We start from the raw sequence: 19,777 nt of genomic DNA, 5'->3' as shown, positions 1-19,777 counted from the left end.
TTAACAGTTGACAGTGTTAACGAGAGTTTTGCCTGAGTAAAAACATCAGGTTTTGGCTCCTTCCCAAAGCACATTTATTTTTGGGTTAAGGCACAAACATTCCTGGAAAATATTATTGTTACCAGGTCCAGTGCCTGCGAGCATATTAATGGTATTTTGGAGGAAAGTACACAGTGTTGCTTTAGAAAACCCCCTCACATGAAAGCAGGTTTGTCTGACTTCCAAAACAAGGGCTCCAATACTTTTTTATTTTCTAAAGAAACAGCTGCCAGCAGCCTAGCAATCATGGACCTCTATTGAATGAACAATCTAGTGTGTAGTACAGGGCTTAATAAAAGACTTTCCTTTATTTATAACCATCCAGATAACAGATTTCTATTTTCAAATGGCTCCTGTACTCTAAGGCACGTAACAAGGGAATGATGACTGTTCCAATTGCAGCACAACTCCTTCAGAAATAGTCAGACAGCATATAATAGGAGATGGCACTAGCAATGTTCCTCTGTGGAAATTATCCTTTACAATATCTTATTAGGAAAATTTTACAGATATGTTAACAAATTCTATTCTAATATGAATCCCGAGATTCATGCTCAAAATGCTCAAAACTCTGGATAACTCTTGAGGAGCTTAGATCTGTATTCTAACCACATCAGGAGAATGCCAGAAGAAGCCATCAGCACGACCAAGAGTTTAACATTCATTCAAATAATACAAGCCACAGTTCTGCCCAGCAAGTAACAACAGCAAAAATCAGGGCAACTTTTTCCAAATACATGTATTATATTATAAACATGTAGCATTTTTATACATTCTTTTTTTAAACAGCTACTTATTCTTGAATGGTAAATATCTGTTTCTACAGCCTTTACTCACATGAGCAATTTAGGTGCACTAAGTTCTGTCATACACAATGGAAGTGTTCAGAAAATGCAGTCAATACCTTCAAAAGCATATGGTTATAGTGAGGTACCTAAATTATGATAAATATCAACACGGGTTGCTCTGAGGAGCCCCTACCCCCACAGGGAACAGTGAAATTTAGGAGGAGTCAAGTCACCCTCCCAAAATCTCACCATGGTTATGGACTTACTAACGCGGATTCAAGCAGTCATAACTGAAAAATTACTTCCAGCAAACTTCCAAAACCAATGCTGTTTGCTTCCAGCATTACACATTACCTTCCTAAAAGTACTCACCTCTCCATTTTCCAGAGGCAGAATGCGAGAGTACTCTGTGGTGCAAAGGACATCGTTGTCCCTCCTCACGGGAAGATTAGCTTCCTTTCCAAAGCGCTCCAAGCAATCCGCTTTTGAGTCTACTCAAGCAAGAACAAAATTAATCTTACATGTGAAAATAAACATTATTGTTCTGATTTAAATTAACAAAGAAGAATCCCCTGTGCTTTCAGGTAAATTCTATCCCATAACAGAATAATAACAGTGATTGTGTAGCTCAGCACAGAAAACCAGAAATTCCTAAAAACAATCATTTCTCTTCCCAAGCAATTCAGCGGTGCCTGACAAGACACGGCCCTGTATTTCTCGTATCATCACAAAGAAAAAAGTTAGGTAGGTACTCCAAAATTTTGCATTGTATTTCACTTTGATTTTTGCAAGAAATTTCGGGGTCCCATGGGATGAAGGACCCTGCAGTTCTGACATACCCAAAAAACATGACAAACAAACCAAGAATTCCCAAGAGAGTGAAAAAAATTCACATGCTGAATTACTCGTTCAAAATATCATACTCATACACTCTTATCACTAATGTATTGTAGCTAACTAAGAAAAGAGAAACGTATTTAACATCACTGTCTTCTCTGCAGTTGAATCTTCAGCGAACCCCACAGTTAGATTTGCTGCTACTGAGTGAATGATTAAAGAAACCTGCCAACAAAAGGGCAGTGACACAAGGATTGATACTTACAAGCAAAATATTGCCAGGGACTGTAAGTTCTTCCAAAGTCCACTGATCTTTCTAAGACCCACAGATCTGGACGAGGAGAATTTGCAAACTTGATAAGGATATAGGCAACATGGAAGAGCTGGTAACAGAATATACATGGATCTTGTCAGGAGCTTTTTTGAAGTCTATAAAAGTACCATAATAACAAAACCAATGCAAATAAAAACTTTTTCTTTAGTGCACGGGGAGAGGGCTATTCTCTGCACTTTCATTCCCATTAAAACAAGAGGACAGATTCTCAGCTGGCTACCTCACCTGGCAACATGCTCAAGTATAAGACAACTGCAACAGGACTGTGTTAAATGCCATCTCCTACATTTCAGAACAGGTCTGTTGTGCAGACAACGGACTGCTTGGGTGTGTTAAGGGTATAGTACTTAACCTTGAAAAGTTAGCATCTCAACACATCATTGAACTAAGATACTTTTGCAGAATCCTGATACATCGGTTAATCACATAATTGTGCTTGTAGTCAAGGAATATGAAAATGGTGTAAGAGAAAATGCACGCACCCTTAACGCTGGGACTCCTTTGCCTGTGTTTGATAGCAATCTCAGAAACCTGTTCCTCATTTTAAGAATATTTCCAGATAATTTTGCCACTTGACAGATTTTCCAAGTAGAAGAAGCAAGCCACGCTAGAGTTTTGTGGGTATGAAATAACACAGGAGAGATTCTTATGACTGGTAGCTCATTCAGTGTCTGCAACAGCTCAAAGAGCTTCATCAGCTCAATGTTTCTAAGGCCAAGGTGCTCATTGTGTATCACAGAGATAGACCACAGAGACAGAAAGCTCCCAAACATTAGAGTAAAAATGGATTTGACAAGAAAAGGTGTCTTACTGTAAGCCTCTTGGGACAATCCACAGCCATAAAACCGAGAACATCAGTAAAAACTATCTTTTCACAAAAAGCTAAACAGATTGATTCTAAAGGTCATCTAAAATTTAAACAACCACAACATGGATAGGAGCTGCCAATAAAAGTGAACCAATACTGAAGTACAGTCAATATTCAAGTGAAGCTGCACTGGAATTTCCCCCTCAACAAGCTCACTTGAGAATTATCTGCTGGCAGGAGATTCTTACTTTGATGGGAGAGTTACAGTCAAAGGTTTGTCAAGCACCTGATGCCAGAGCCCCCACATCAAACACATCAAGCAGTTTATTTTTGCACAAACCTCACAAATGTCATAACCCTGAAGCTAATACTTTGCAAATGTTTTTAGACTCCAAACCACAAGTGCATACAAGCTCTCAACCACAAACTGGGAACAGCATCTTTTGGCATGCCTGGCCCATTCAGCTGCCAGCTAGGAACAGTTCAATAGCTGTCACACCAACTGGGACCACCAAGAGGGATATTGGCCATACAGACATTACATGTCATCCAGTACGGCTATTCAGTGCAAAGACTGGTATACTTCCAGGAAAGCATAATACTTCTAAAATTCCTAAAGAAATAAGGTGTTTTATATTCCTGTTTTAACTCAGTTGAATCTCTCAAGGGGCATTTATGTGTTCAAACCAGGTTTGCACTCGGCAGGCAACTGCCTATCTATGACTAGTCTTTCTTCCTTTATGTTTTAAGGTCTTTAGAAGTCCCATCCTTATGTGCACATTAGCAAGATAACAGTCTATGTTTTGAATGACACAGATTTAATCAAGACAAATGATTAAATTAGAAATCTCAAGAGGAAATGAAGGAAACATGTAGACAAAGTCCTGCCTTTTCCAGGGCTCCATTGCTTGTAGTCATGTTGTAGAATCATTACAACAATGACCTTCTACCTACTCTCCAAAAAAGCAGATGACATCTGCTTCAGCTTGTCATACAGTCATTATATTCTTCTACTCAGATGCTACTCAAAATGCTGACACAGCCATTCTCATCTCGTCTCTCACAAGAAGCGATACCTTCTCCAAAGAGTCAGCAAAATATTGGAGTGAATTCCTTTTCCACAGTATTTTCACACCGCTGAAGAAATACGAGACAAGCCCACTTACACATCGGTGTCACTCTGGACTATAACCTTTCATACACATCTAAAGAAAGTGGCCAAAATGAAGGCACACAACAGTCGAATCAACACATGGCACCTGTCAAACACCTGTATGCCACATCTGCTATCCAACTGTGCAATTTGCTTAAGCCTATGACTACTCAATGCATGTGAAATTGAAATACTGTCCGATATGTGTTTTATATGAGGAACTCCGTAAGTCTGCCAATGCTTAGAGAACTGCCTCCCAGCACTCTTTGCCTATTTCCATGCAAATCACAAAATGAAGTTAAAAAAAAGCATGGCAACTTCACATTACCATTGCACAGGAATATCTTCAATTCACATGCAGCTCTCCTAACATCTCACAGTTTGAAATACTGCTCAGGTTTGTACAGTCACATTCAGGAAGGGGAGAGGGGTAAGTCTTGATAAAAATTAAATTAGTGTTAGTTAATGACAGTATATCACCAAAACACAGTCACCAACCCTACCACCTGTCCTGCTTCTGACTTCACGAGTGCCTATGACTTGGTTTTGACCTGGATCAACAATATAGAATAGCATCCTGAATATCCAAACTTCCACTACAATTAAATACTGACCAAGTTGATGAATGATCTCTCTCCAAATCTGATGAGGCAACAACAGAAGCAAATTAACCACTGGCTTAGAAAATACATCCTTGCTAAAGCTAAAAGAGTAATCTTGCTGACATAAGACCTAGAAAAACAACTATTATAGCCAATTTTAATCACATATTCTAAGCTGGCATCTCACTAATTTAAATCTTGATCCCAACCTAAGACCTACTCTGTAAAAAAAGGCAGATTAAACTGAGAGCAATGTGTTTCTTCAGCCATTCAGTCCTGAGGGAAAAAGGAACATGTCTTAATTTTTGAGAAAAAGTTTATTTGGTTGATTTTAAGCTGAATTTCTTTCATAAAAAAAAATACTTGTTCCTTCAAAAGGTTTGTTAAAACGCTAAATAAGCATCAAAATAACAGCTTTTTTGGTGCAACTATATAATAGTAAAAAAACATTTTCACCAAAAAAAGCCTGAAATATGGCTCAATCAAAATTCTTATAATTTTCTTGTATTAATATAGAACTAAGTTTAAAAGTAGAAACAGCACTTTGTTTCCATTACTGGAAACAGTCCACTCTGGAAATGCATGCTTGAGAGAGGATGTATTACTGTAAGAGTCAAACATCGTATCCTGTAATCTAGCAGCATAGTTGAAACCTGATGGATTATCAACAGTTGGAATTTAACTAGTCTGATATTGATGTGACTTTTTCCTGTTCACTCAAGTTCAGATTTGAAGTGTTCTTGCAGTCAGTGACCTTGAAGATTCACAAAAACCCAGAAAAAGTTTTTACAAATCATCCAGCAGAGTGAGCAAAATGCCCTCCTCATCTGAGAATGAAAATTAAAATTCAGTGTCACATATTACCAACATCCCATTATAAAGACAGAGAGATTTTTACAGAAGCTCTTACAGGTGAATTTAAGATTGCATTAAAAGAGCACATTTAAATCGACTGAGAGTTACACTGTACCATTATTGTTAATGATACAATATTCATGACCTCTAACAGCATGCACACTACTTATTTTAACCCAACAGAAAGAAAACTTCCTGTTACCCATTGCATTCTCATAAGAATTCTAAAAATCACAATAATATTGGTTTAAAATGTTTTCTCTATTTTCTCCTTAAAAGTTTAAACAACTCTTTATACAGAGAAATTTTCAAGATTTGTTGGAATCCTAAAATACATGATAAGATGGAAGGAAGTTAGATATACACATATAAAGATATAACACATTTTTCTCCATTCCTGCCACCATAAACTCAAACCAGAATATTAAAATACTGAAATGACTTGTAAGATGAGTGTTGGACACAAACTAGCACAAAATAAAAACACACTATGTTCCAAACAATCATAATGCTGTGTGTTGCATCTGTAGGAAAAGATCGTTCTTCCTTTTTGGCTCATGACGAATAAAAAGTGCTGGAGTGTGGTAGTAAAAAGAACCCAACTAAATCCAGGTAGACCATCTCTGTGGCATTCTATATATCTCAAGATGTGTTCAAAAAGATATCACAGCAATCCTTCTTCGTGTAATCTGAGCTGTAGAAGTATGGAGAACAGCTGTTTCCAGCAGGATGGAATTTCCTAAGACAGTATTATCAGATATATCTACACCACCAAAACTTCCCTCAACATAGTAAGACTGTTCCTCTAGGCTGCTGGCATTATCTTGAATAATGTGGTTGGCATTGCACATTACTCAGAAGAGACAGAAATCTGATGATCATTCTAAACTAAACTCAGATGTGGGCTGATGAAGGAGTGGGATTTATGGAAGAGTGCTTGGCATCTGCTCCACACCTTAGTGCCACTGACTGCACAGGGTTGGCATGTGCATGCCCATTACTTTCTTAATGTAATGAAGCCTTAAGGTCTTGAGCGTTGTTTCCTCTCAAAGACCGAGCCATAAAGGTAACCATCTATTTAAATGAAATAAAAATCCCATATACTCTGGTTAATATTAAAGGCTTTGATTTCTTGAAGTTGCAAAGAGGTAAGCACTCCCTTTATTCAAATATCTTAGTGGGACTTGAGGCACTCCTGCAGATCCCGATATGTATAAAACACTCCTGATAGTCACTATTTGGCAAATTCTCAACAACGTATTTTGCAGATGAAACGGTAATATAAAAAAAATGCCAACTAGAGAGAGCTGACCCAGTCTTTCTGGCAGTTTCCAGCTACTCTTCTGGGCATGTGGAAGAGTAGCCATAGCAGACATGCAGAGAAAATCATGTGTGGGTAGTATCTGAGAGGCATTAGATCTTTTGAATGTGCTTAACTGTGTACAAATACACACAGCAATGTCTACACCTGTAAAGAGTGACAGTGACTGGAGAGGCTCCCACTGCACACCATGGAGAAGTTATTCCTTGTGTGCCAGCATCACAGCCTGGGGTGTAGAAGCAAGGAATAAGCACAAGAATTCCAAGGTCGTTCAGTTATCTCCGTGCACATTGTATTCACATCATGCTTTCATTTAACTAGCCACTGATGCTAGAGAGCATATTTAGTTAGGTAAGTCAGTGCCTGTGCATATGCCTCATTGGCACATCTGGAGATCTTTTCTCTATCCCAGTTGATGGCAGGACCAGAAGGGAGAAGCTCTCCATATATTTCACAGGCAATACTCTAGAAGAAGGAACTGCTTCCAGAAATGAAAGGGTAGCCCATTCTTCAGGTTCAATCAGTCCTTGGTCTTTTTGCCAAGGCTGCAGGCAAATACATCAAGGACTGTCAGTTATTTTCCTGAAATTTCTCATGCAGCCACTTTTCCACTGGGATTCGGACAAAGACCAACTCAATGTTCATAATTATTTCTTACATATGGCCTATTTCCTCACAGAACACTGAAGCTATTCATGTGGGAAAGGATTTGTATGATTCAGCCCTCAGTTGTCCAGAAGATAAACGTCCCCCTATAAGGGTTATAGTCCAAAGTAAAAAGAACATAGTAGTACTGTCAGCAGTGGAAGGCAACCTAGGGAATTGCAGAGGCTATGAGCAGAGGTTCTGCTCTTACTATATTGTGTTGAGAGTGAGGTATTTAGAACGACATATCACAAAATGAAAGTATCATGTAGGAATGAGTATTAAAAGGAAGGGGGGTGAAGCAGAAGTACAGACATGGAGGGATGGAAGTGAGATGAATGAACGGGAACAAAGATCTTCCTAAAGGGATGCTGAGAATCGGAGGAAGACAGTGTCAGGAAAGCAAAGGAGTGCAAGACTTGCAAGGTTTTATTTTGAGAATAATACCAACTTAGAATTAAAAATGCATTTTAAAGCCAATGACACCCATCTATTAATGCAAACATAACGAAAAAATTCTAAGCCATTCGAAAAGGTTTTAATTAAAGCTTGAAGAAATCACAACACATTGACTACATCTTAAAGGATAACATATAAGCAAGAAATAATGCATAAAGGGTATTTCCCTGATTAAGACTGGCAGCTCAGCTCTGAATGAGCTGCTTGTAGTGTGACTGACGAATAAATGGAACATGTATTACCTGATACAACTTTTAGAAAATTCCATCAGGCAGCTGTTACTTGATCAGCTGAAGTTGTGTTAATCTAGAGTTTACAACTAGATACACCTCACTGTGGTATCAGCCAAAAATCACAACTAATTTCAAAGCATATTGTTTTGTGGCATGATCCCAAATGAGCTTCCTGCACAAACTGAAGCACTCAGAACCAGACTTCTCTAATATGCAGTAACACCCATTTTTGGGTACCATAGGGATGATATAGTACCTTTCCCAGGCTAAAAAAACCCCTTTCTCCTCAGTGTGAACCACAGAGTAGGGCTCAGTGTTGCTGTGGATTCAGAGCCAACAGGGGCTCCAGAGGAAAGGCTTTGACTTACTGCTGGGGCAGTTCTGTAGGACTGCAGAAGCTTCATGCAGTGGTTCTCATGCCCTAATCTGTAGGACTTCTCAGTGTTATTACAGAGGTTATGCAATTTCACATCAGACCTGGGCCTAATTTCAGGGTCAGTCTTTAACAGCCAAGTACAATGAGTGCAATGACTATTTTTAGAAGCCCAGTTCAACATAGCTTATGATAAATTTCCCACCACCTTGACAGTTTCTCCCTACAGGAGAAGGGCCTACAGGACACTATTTTACAGAGGGATAATTAAATTAACTGCAACTTCAGAAACATTTAAAATTATTATGTCAATCCTTTATAAGTTAAGAACAACTGTTTTTAATGACAACAGTTAGTCAGAGCTACTTATATTCACCACAACAAACCTACGGACATAAAGGATTGTTATCAAAGATAAAAATTAAACCCCTACCATATAAAAGCAACTCAGAAGATGTAACAAACTGTGAGGCTTTTTACAAAATGTTTATATGCTTTAATTGGCAGAAAACAAAATCACGAACTCCTCCACAGGCCATAGCACTTATCTTAAATTTATGGTTGAGTTTGTCTCCTTCCCTAATAAAAGTACTAATTTGGACATTACATTCCACTGTGTGCCTTTAATTTACAACAGTGACTAATAACATTATTACATAAAAATTATTGAACATATTAGTGCACAAGACCTCACCAAGCCTGAGTCTTTCAGCACTACATTATTGCCACAAAAGCACAGTAAAAAAAAAAATTACACATAACTAAAGCAACAATAAAATTTGTGGGCTATACTTTTTGAAGTGTAATAGTTAGACATTTCTTTTTCATCATACACTATACTGAACCTTCATCTTCTTCTGAAGACAAAGTTCAAAAAAATACCTGGGGGAGTGTTACTGTAATATCTGCTGAGCATTAAGAAAGCCAAAGATGAGGGCACACCTGCTAAAATTAGGCAATCCAAAGAGTCAGGGGAAGGGCAATGAACTTCAGCCAGACATTCTGAATTCAGAAGTTTAAAATATGGTGAAAACTACATCGGGGAAAAACATGACCAATTAAAGGAATAACTAAGACTTCATTTGATCCAAATACTTTAAACAAGTCAGGAATAGCCACAGTGTAAGCAGGTATGTTAACAGAATGGAGAGACAGCCTCAGGGATCAACATTATAATTGTTATTCAGAAGGACTGTGATTGATTAGAAGTGTAACTATAGTACAGAAAGTCAGAAAGGGAAGTAAAGCAGGGCTTTTGCTTTAAGGTTTTTTCTTTTTCTCATATTACAAAGTGCAGCAAAATGAGCATTCTTCTAGCAGAAAGCTTTAGCATCCTGAAGGGATTTTGACTTTCAAAATCACCCCTAGCCCTTGTGAAACAGAAGCAGGACTAGGTGGGTGTTCTGTTCCAACTCCATTGTAGTGAATGCTAAAACTTCCATAGTGGTGCAACTATTCGATTAAATATTGTTATGAGACCATGGCAAAAGGCTCCACTGGGACTCTGCTCTCAATCAGAAAGATTTAAAGCAGGAACATAGTAAATTAAAAGCTTTTGACTCTGCTCTAAATTTTGCTTCCTCTAATTGTGGATACTTGATGACCAGCTTACACTCAGTCATTGCTTCCCTGCACGCATATGTACCTTACTCATTGTCACACTCTGCACATGCAAAAACATTTCCGTATTTTGTTTGCAGAAAAAGGTGACTTGTATTAAAAAAAAAAACCAAACAAAAACAAAACCACAAAGAGGACAAATATTCAGTGAGGAAAAGTACATCCCTGCTATCTTTTCAATATTACAGCCTGTGGTTCTGCAAAGTGTTTAGACACATATCTAACTTTAGGATTTATTTTTCCTTAAAAACCAAAACCTTCATCTCAGCTCACCTGAGGGGGAACTGCGCTCTGAAAAATTGTCTCTTAACTAAGAAAATCTGCATGACTAACACACACCAAGCTCTTAGTATTTAGGACCCTGAAGTAAGGTAAGGTGAATTGGGGTCTCAGTGTTTACCTGTTCTCTTGAATAGACTTATTCTGTCACAGTGTTTACTGTTCTTCTTCATTAATAGTACTGTGTGCTACTATATGAATTTGGGGTGTGAGACTACTAAACAAAATGTCAAAAGCGAATCTCAAATTCAAACAAATCCTGAGATTAAGCTTTAACTGGATGAATGCAGATATAAGATAATGTCCCTGAAATGGGGGAAAAAAACACTATATGAATCCTACTAAACCCTCATCCATCCAGCAGCTAAAATGATTCCTTCCTGATCACAAGACCTGAGGTAATTTTCACCTTTGTCTTGTTCCTCTTGTTTCCAAGTAAGGGAGTTCAGAGTCACCTTTCCAAGACGTATCATAGTAATGAGAAACACATATCCTCCTGCTGAGAAATTCTCTAATAACTACAGGAATCTTAGCACATAGCAATTGGTCTCCAAGGAGTCTTATGAGAAGAGGGCACTCAGTTCATATCCTTCCCCTGAAAGAAGGAGGTTTCTCAGAAGTTAACTCCACATAAAAAATATGATGTCTGTTAGTAGGTTCTCCAAAGAAGATAACAAGTGCATAGAGGGAATAAAAGTTTTGGATGGAGCAACGTGTTAAACAAGAGGGTGATGGTGATGCAGCACAAGCATTGGTCACAAATATACTGGGTTACACCACAAGACAAATTACAGCCTGTAACCTAATCCTGTGTCTTGCAGAGACCCTAACAAACAGCTCAAAAAGCAAGGTCTGCCTTACTGGGAAGTGATTGCCTTCCTGTGCCTATTCATAGCACCCTGCTCTGCATTCAGTGTCCCAAGTCTGCTTGTTCAGCCTGAAACAAACATTTCCCTGGAGTTTGCTGGAAAAGAACAACTGAGAGACTTGCTTCACAGGAGCACAAAGCAGTGGGGATACACCCCCCCCTCAACTGTACAGCGTAACAGAAAGAGCAACACAACTCACAGGGGTCCAGCTACTGTCTGCCAAGCTAATGTGGATGCTGTGGCCTCAAAATTCATTAGCTTCTACATAGCTCTCCTTTCTTTCATGGCACAGTGCAGAAAAGCAACTAAGAAAATAGGCATGTTATTAGTGTAATCAAAAGAAATGCAAATTCAGAATTCACAGCAATTTGGTTTAAATTACTGATATCCTCTATCTTTAACTGTCTGGCCTTTCTGCACTGCGGCTATACCAGATACAAAAACACCTAATGAAGATATTCTCAAAATGAGAACCATTACAGACATGTGAGGGACACAGGCAGTAAAACACCATGTAACAGAAGACGTAAAATAAGTTGCACCTGAATCCTCAGTAAAATGGTAGGTGAGTCTCAGAGAGAAACATTTGCTTAGTTATCCCTCCCTTTGCTGTCAACTAAATTGAATGCCCACTGAAAAAGTCCTGTCCAATAAAATCAGTCAATAAACAGTTACTACTGTCCAAAATATATATGCACACATATACATACACTATGTAGACCCACACATGTATTTATAGTCATATATTTTCAGCTGTTGTGAACTTGCACAGCGCAACTAATTTCACTGGATCAGTGCCCAATTATGGCAGCTGAGAATCCATCCCTGTGACTTAAAATACATATACAGAGGCTTTACTCAGCTACTTGCCCATCACTTGCACAGGAAATATGGGTGCTCATGTTACTGTCTCATTATTAATTAATATTACATTGGTTTTGCTGTCCCTTCCCTTTTAGACCATGTTATCAGTATTTGTCTATCATGAAGATCTTGCTGGATGACAGAGAAACCAGAAGGACCCCTGAGGCAAAAGCAGACTCAAAACATTATTCTCAAATCACGTACATGCACAGAGATCATGGAGTCTCTCTCTCTGTGCTCATGGAAAAGGAAAATATTAAATGGAAGACAGAGCCCTCAACTAAGAGGTCCCCCTGTGTAACCTCAGGTTAACAAGTTAAAATGTCTGTGCAAGAAAGCACACCGTTTATGTGATGCCAGTGGCAGGAACTCCTACCTTCCAAATTCCTAAAGGAAAATAATCACTTTAATATAGTTAACTCAGCCAAAAAAATACCGACATACATAAATCAGACAAAAAAGCTGTGCTGTTGGAAGTCAAAATCATCAGTTCAGAAGTCTCCCTGCAATTGCAAAGCATATTTATAAATGCAAGAAATGATCAAACTTCACCCAACTGCTCATGCACTTACCTGTCCCAGATCTAAAGTGACATTGACTTCGTTGTACTTCAAGCCCATAGAAAGAGGAGGACTCTGCCACCAGCGCTCCGTGCCATCAATTGCATTGGTTACCGGGTGAGCTTTGCTGGGATCAGCAGCATTGCAGTAATCACAGAACTGGCCCTGAAACACAATAAATTAAAAAGATCATCTCAGACGAAATCTTATGCACTGGTGACACATGTGGTTGTTAACTGAGATTCTGATCTAGAGTGTTGACTAAAAATGGAGTTAAATTTTGTTTCTTTGCCTAGTATAATTTTTAGAGTGTAAGTTATTCCCCTGGCAATTAAATTACACACCCATACTCTGAAACACACTAACATTTATGTTACAAAGAAAAATTTCAGAATCTCAATAAAGGGGCTACAGTAAATCTTCCTTTATTAACTAATTTATTTACATTTTGGTGAAATTACCTATATGACATCTACAGTGGTGTTTGCAGGAAATTAATAAAACAAAGCTCCTTAGAACTGGATTAGGACCAACAAACAAATTATCCTCAATTCTCCCATGAAATATCCGCATACGCACATAGCCTGGTATTAATAAAAGCATAAAAAACCCCTCCGTTACTTGCCTATAAGTTTAGTGTTACAATTTTATAACACTTTTCATTTTTTTCATGCCACTATAATACATTATGAATCAGAGGTTTCTGAACAACATGTGCTCATGGAAAATGCAACAGAACATATAGACTGTTGTCTTTAAGTTTCCCTTTAAAGAATCCCATTGTATCCTCATTTCCAGAAGTTACTGCCCAATTTCCAGCGCACAACTAAAGTCACACTCCAGAGATGCCCTTTGAGAGTCTCTAAAGCTCTTTGTACAATAATGATGAATAAACTTCAGGAAATTTAATTGTCTTTTGATTTCACATCTTGGCTTGCCCCACAAGCTATTTTTATCTCCAAGAAAACACATTTTACAGTCCACTAAGATTAGTGCTGAAACAGTGTAACTAGTTATTAAGGAATCTTTTATTGTCCTATGCATTTCTTATTCCAATCACTGGGTGGAGATAATCAGTGAAAATGCTAAACTGTGCCAGGCACAGATCTTTGTAGAACCCCAATAGAAAAAATTACATTTGCATTGAGGCAGTACACTCATCACAGTTACTTAAGTCAGACAGTTGCTTAATCCATCAGCCTGTGAGGTGCTGACACTGTTGGACTCCCAATTAAAATAAAAAGAATGGGGCAAATGTTACCTTCTCAACTTGGCATATTTTCATCAAATACACGACAAGTCTTTTGTTGTTCCTGCAATCCACATTGCCTGGCATGAAGCATGTTCCTACCCTTTAAGAATTTAGAGAATCCCATATAACTGCCATTATTTTGTTTGTCACTGCTGTCAGACTAACCAGTGTGAAGTAACTGGAGCAATCATACTTGTCCACTTTTAACAGAGGAATAACATAAGGGCTCTCACATTCTTGCTGGGAACGGTCTTGCAAGCTTGGTGAATTTAAGATGTTTATCTCTAGTGGAATTTATTTAACATCTACCATAGTTACTAATGGATTGGAAAATACTTCATCATTCTCATGTGATACAAATACACCATCTTGTGTCTTTCAAACACAAAACATAGATATTCACTGAATATTTTTGCATCAATAGCATTAATTTCAGTGTCTACATCTCACAATACTTCCATCCTCATCCTCCTTTTCTGGAAAGCCCAGAATATGACGCTGTTTCCAGAGGCCATGTCTACCATTAGCTGTTCTGATTCAGCACTGCCAGTGCCAACCTGACTGAGGGTTAACTCTCGAGAATTCAAAGAGTTGTTTAGGGACTTACAACTCGCATACACAAGTCAGTTAACTTTATCTGGGGTCATGTTATAACACGATCCTCCTCCAGCTCTGCTAGAGAAGATGGTTTGGCTGATTTTCATATGAACTACAATATGCCAGGACACTGCTGTATTCAGGTAGTTTGCTGCAGCAGATACCACATCAGCCCATGCTAGCCACGGGCAACATTGCCAGTGTCTGCAGTGATGACAAACAGAATCATATTGCTCTCTGCAAAATCAATACCCTGAGAAATCGATCTATGCACCAACAACTGCAGCTACTACCACGTCACAGCATCTTTCCTCACAAATGCATGCTCGAGTTCTGACATATATGTTACAACAGTACAAGCTTCCCTAAATAGCTTTATAATGTTCTTGAAACATAGTTTAAATTCACATTCACGATGATCAGACTGGAAATATACAGGAAACAGTTGCTGCTAGAGCAGTTTCAGCTCTGATCTGGAAACAACCTCAAAGAAAGGCTGAATGAGCAGTAAACAATGGGGACTACTAAAAGCAAGCATTTAATTTACATACACTTAGGTGATTTCAGTATACTAGAGCACTTGATCTGAACTCAAGATACATCTTTTTCTTTTGGGGCACATAATTCAAAGAATTTCATTGCAACAGCTGGAGTTTCAGTTATTTAAAATTACGTTCCAGCAACCCTGCCAACTAGGCAGCAAAACAAAAAATGAAAGAAAAAAAATTATTGGACAGAGCAGCCTTCCTTCTCACTGACAGTATCTCAGGAACTGCTACAGGACACGTCTCCATTCCAGGAGACTGGGGCTCGAGACTTGGTCTGATTTTGGCTGCAGTTCATCAGGCAGGCAGGTGTGCATTTGCTGTGACCTTGTTACCCTCCTTTCCCCTGCTTCTCCTGAGCAAAGGAGAAACCTGGAACTGCATGAAAGGATTTGCTGAAATACACCAGTGTGGACCTGAGACACCCAGGGATGAAAATGTCTTGCCTGTAAGTTATGGAAAGTGACAACAATGAAGAACTTGTTCATTATTTCATACCTAGCAGTTCTGTGCACACTGGCAGGGCAGGACAGGTATGCAGTTAGACTTTAATGCACACCCGCACACCGCTGTGGACAGACTGGCAGGCAAAACCAGGCATGCCATTTATCTATCAGCTGCTGAAATATTTTACACTCTTGTACGTTTCTTCACTCAACACTGTTCTTATTAAGTTATTGTCCCACATGTCGATGCGCTACATAAGGGAAATACACTGCTTTCCAGAGGGCATGTCCAGCACTGTCTTAAGAGCCTTGGTTGAGCTGCCCAGGAAGGGACTGTCCATCCCACTGATCACCTTTAAACAACTTCCAAACACTCTTTTTGGATTTGCTGGATAATTCAGGCTTCACTAAAACACACTCCACCAAATGACAAGCTGAACAAGAATGACCAATGGCAGAGCAGTGGAAATAAAGCTGTGTCTGCTTTTCCTCTCTTTGCCTCATTTTCAGATAGCACTAGCAACAGAGCTGTGTGCTCCCTTTGACAGAATGAGGATCACTCTGCACACCTCCTTTCCAATTTCTTTGCTCATAGAGCAATAGCCACAACCCAGCCTTGTAGAGGAGACAAAAAGAGAGTGACTCAAGTGTGTGGTGTCACTTGACCTTGCATCAGCCCAACATAGGGGCTATTACACCTATTACTTTATGTAAATGCCACATGACCTTCCCTCAGACTCTTTTAAGAAACAACACATAAATACTTCTGCTGATTTTAAATCCTTCTATGCTTAGGTTCTGTAAAAGCTTAATGCACTTCTCTCCAATTTTCCATGAAAGAAGAGATTCTCTTATTTACAGTGTCTTTGAACTTGTGAGGTGAAGTGGCTTGAAAATATGCACATTGTGCTGTTATCACATTTTCCCTTGTTGGATTTCCCTGGCCTTTTGAAAGACCTCCCAACCCTTGCTGAACCACAAGAACTACTGGTAAATCTCAGAAGTATTCATGTTATGTATCTCAATGGAGCTTTGTTAAAACTGGAGAGAAATGCTGCTGTATCCATGCTTACACAAACGCTGTAAGAGGCACAACACCCTTCCTTGTGCCAGGGCTGAGCTATCAGTACTCCTTCTGGGAACTTGAATTGGACATGAACCATAACAGCTTTCTAACCTAGGACCTGCAAGTCAACTATTTAACAGTAGGAGCTCCCTCCTTTCTAGCCTCCCTCTTCCTTTATACAGCAAACCCTCATTACCAGTTGGGTGTTAGTCTATAAAGGGGATAATTACAAAAACCATCAATGGCAACATGCATCACACAAACAGGCTTCATTCTGCTTGCTTAGCATGTTTGTCTGGTGTTTGCTTTGGCTGATTTTTATTATCCTGTGATTTCTGATATTTCAAGACGTCAGTAGGAGATTTCACTGCAGCAGTGGGCTACAGCAAGTTGCTGAGAGATTTTTGGGCTTGCTGTTCACCTCCTGGTATCGTTGCTTCAGGCAACTTTAAACATGGGTGTTGCTGCATTCAGTGTGGAAGGACGGATGCCTAAACTTCAGAGGTGTGTTAGAAACGGAGAAGCAAGCAGCTTGCTGATCATTACAACTCTTTTTTGTAACCTCAGTTTAAGCATGTAATACCTGTGTCCCAGTTTTCCTATTAGTAAAATTGTATATTACTCAGCATGTAAGCATCTCCAACCGACTCTGAGCTTTTTTTTTATGACTGAGGGCAGTACAAAGATATAAGGTAAATTGAGATTTCATGGTGCAGCAGAGAGTCATGGCAGAGGGAAGCCCCGAGCAAAGCACACTGCTGACTGTGGCTGCCTAATGAACTGCGAGGGCAGGCTGAATGATGGTGCATGCTCCCTGAATGATGGCACACGACAAGAAGTACATATGCTTCACCTTCTTAGTCCTCTCCCCCTTTCTTGAGCATCTATTCTCATAAAGAAATGAGAAAAACAACTCTTTTATCCACTGCAACCCCTTCTGAAACCAAATATGCAGGGTTATTTCACTATTAAAGATACAAGCACCTCATAAGACTTTGAAACACTAACCCTTCTTCCAAGACACTAAAAATTTAATTGCATTCTTTCTGTATTGCCTGGAGTCAGACAGTGGACCTTAGAGCTTTCAAAATCCCTTTCAAATTGCAGTTTCATTCTGGCTCTCTTCTCCCACCAAGAGATAATACAAATAAAATAACTTCGGAAGGTCTGATGCTTCAGGAAAGTCCCCCCTTGTAACACAGTTCTGATCAAACTTATACTGAGCATAAATCGCAGTACACCAGCTTGTTACTCCTTCCTTTCTCTCTAATAGACATGTCAATACAAGTTTCTACCAAAGGAAAAATATATTTCCATTAATCCTTTGCCGGGAGTTTTGCACTTTATTGTTATCTTTCTTGTGACTGGCACAAAATGAGTGCAATAATCTTGCGCTATGCTAGGAGAGAACAACACGATCCTCGCTGCCCTCTGTGCTTATACTCCCTGTCAGAGTTCCAAGGAGTCTCTGGCTTCCTCCCACAAGCAACGCGAGGCACAGACGATAAGCCTCACATTTAGTGCTTGCAAAATACCACAGAGCCACAAAATACTTGGCTAAACCCGGACCTCTTTTCCCGTCGGAGCGATGCCTGCTCTCCAGCGAGCGGTTGCCACTGCAGCCCCGCCCCATCCATCCCCCCCGAGCTCATTGCTTTACCCCCAGAAGCATCACGCTGCCCACCGCGGACCATAGGCCACGCACTGAGGCCACAAAACACCACCTGAGTTCCCTCTAAGGCACTTCCAGGTGCCCGACGGGACGAGCAGCTCACGCATCTCCGGGAGAAGCCGCAGCACCGCGTACACCGCGGGCATCGGGGCCGGAGGGGAAGCGGCCGCTCCCCGTGGCGGGGGCAGTGTGTGGGTGTGTGTCTCCAGAAGGTACGGGAGCACCTGAGGGCAGATGTGCGGGCAGAACCGCCGCTGCCCGCTTCCATGCTGCCCAGCCCTTCCCTGCCTGGGCTCCCGCCGGTCCACGCTCCCCTTCCATGCTCGTGGCACACGCCCAGCCAGGAGAAAACGAGACCACGCATCCCAGGGTAGCGCCAGCCCCCCCAAAAGACACACAGCCCCCCGCCGCTCCGCAGCGCCAGGAGGCGGCGCGGGATAGGGAGCAGGTGCGAAGGGAAGGGGGTCCCGGCGCCGCCGCCCTCCCCGGCTCCTGGGGTCGCCCAGTTACCTGGATGGCGCGTCCGAGGGGCGCGGCGGCCGGGCCCCCCACCAGCTTGCAGAAGAGCTCCGGCCGCCCGCCGCCGCTCGGCCCCTCCCCGCAGGTGGCCGTGGCCCAGATGTTGGCCGCCGCCGCCAGGTTGAAGTAGGGCGGGTGGAGGCTGAGCCCCGTCCCGCGGGAGGCGCCGGGCTCCGGCTGCGCGGGGCACAGGGCGAGGAGCGGCGGGAGCAGCGCCCAGAGCAGCGGGGAGCCCGGCGGCGCGGCCATCCTACGCCGGGCTCTGCCCTCGCCGCCCCCGGGGCGGCACTGCAGCTGCGGTGGGCGGGCGGGAGCAGAAGGAGAGGGAGCAGGAGAAGGAGCAGGAGCCGGCGGGGGGCTGCCCGCGCTCTGCCCGCACCTCCCTCACGCCCTGCCTGCCTGCGCCGCGCGGGCTGGGGCGGGACGAGACGCAGCCCCGATGCGGGGCGGGCCGAGTCTCCCGGGCGTGCGGGTGTATGGGACGGGGCGGGACGGGACGGGACGGGGGAAGGGTCTCCGGTCCGGCGGGGTTGCTCCAGGTGTGTGCCCAAGCGCCCAGCTGCGCGGGCATGCCGAGAGGTGCCACCCCCCCGGCTCAGCTGGCGATCTTTGATCCTCCTCTTCCCGGATAAATGTGAGGGTTAGTATTATCGACAGACCGTGGAGCAATCTCAGAGCATCCCGCCCTCGTTATTTGTCCACAATACAGTAAGTTGGGGATGCCCCATTCCTGAAGTGTTCAAGGCCAGATTGTATGGGGCTCTGAGCAACCTGGTCTAGTAGGAGGTGTCCTTGCCCAGGGCAGGGGGGTTGGAACGAGATGATCTTTAAGGTTCCCTTCCAAGCTAAACCGTTCTGTGATTCTGTGATAACCCCCAACCTGTCATGTCACATACAGTGAGTGACAAGTTAAAGTTTCCCAGCCTTCTCCTTGAGCAGGGATACCCCTGCACAAGGTATACCCTTCTCTCAGCAGACCTTCAGGAAGACATCCTGCGTGACTGTGCTGCAGAAATTGCATCTCCTCTTGCCATTTTCAGT

General features: G+C 41.5%; 1 protein-coding gene across 2 annotated transcripts in view; it reads right to left on the bottom strand.

Moving 5' to 3' along the window:
- Window positions 1-19,111, bottom strand: part of LAMA3 (laminin subunit alpha 3) — a 114,039-nt gene extending 94,928 nt beyond the window's left edge. For both annotated transcript variants that reach the window (XM_051774596.1, XM_051774606.1), the window contains exons 1-4: window positions 18,728-19,111; window positions 12,652-12,804; window positions 1,930-2,047; window positions 1,200-1,318 (exon numbers count right to left, since the gene is read on the bottom strand). In XM_051774596.1, the coding sequence (XP_051630556.1) occupies window positions 1,200-1,318; window positions 1,930-2,047; window positions 12,652-12,804; window positions 18,728-18,985 (648 nt within the window). In that variant the 5' untranslated portion in view covers window positions 18,986-19,111. The remainder of the gene's footprint in view (window positions 1-1,199; window positions 1,319-1,929; window positions 2,048-12,651; window positions 12,805-18,727) is intronic.
- Between the last annotated feature and the right edge of the window lie 666 nt (window positions 19,112-19,777).

Source organism: Manacus candei, unplaced genomic scaffold (genome assembly GCF_025592945.1).
Source record: "Manacus candei isolate 608988 ecotype Guabito, Panama unplaced genomic scaffold, ASM2559294v1 h1tg000008l, whole genome shotgun sequence".
In the NCBI taxonomy this organism is placed as follows: domain Eukaryota; kingdom Metazoa; phylum Chordata; class Aves; order Passeriformes; family Pipridae; genus Manacus; species Manacus candei.
The sequence above is the reverse complement of the archived record's forward strand: the minus strand, read 5'-3'. Positions and strand labels throughout refer to the sequence as shown.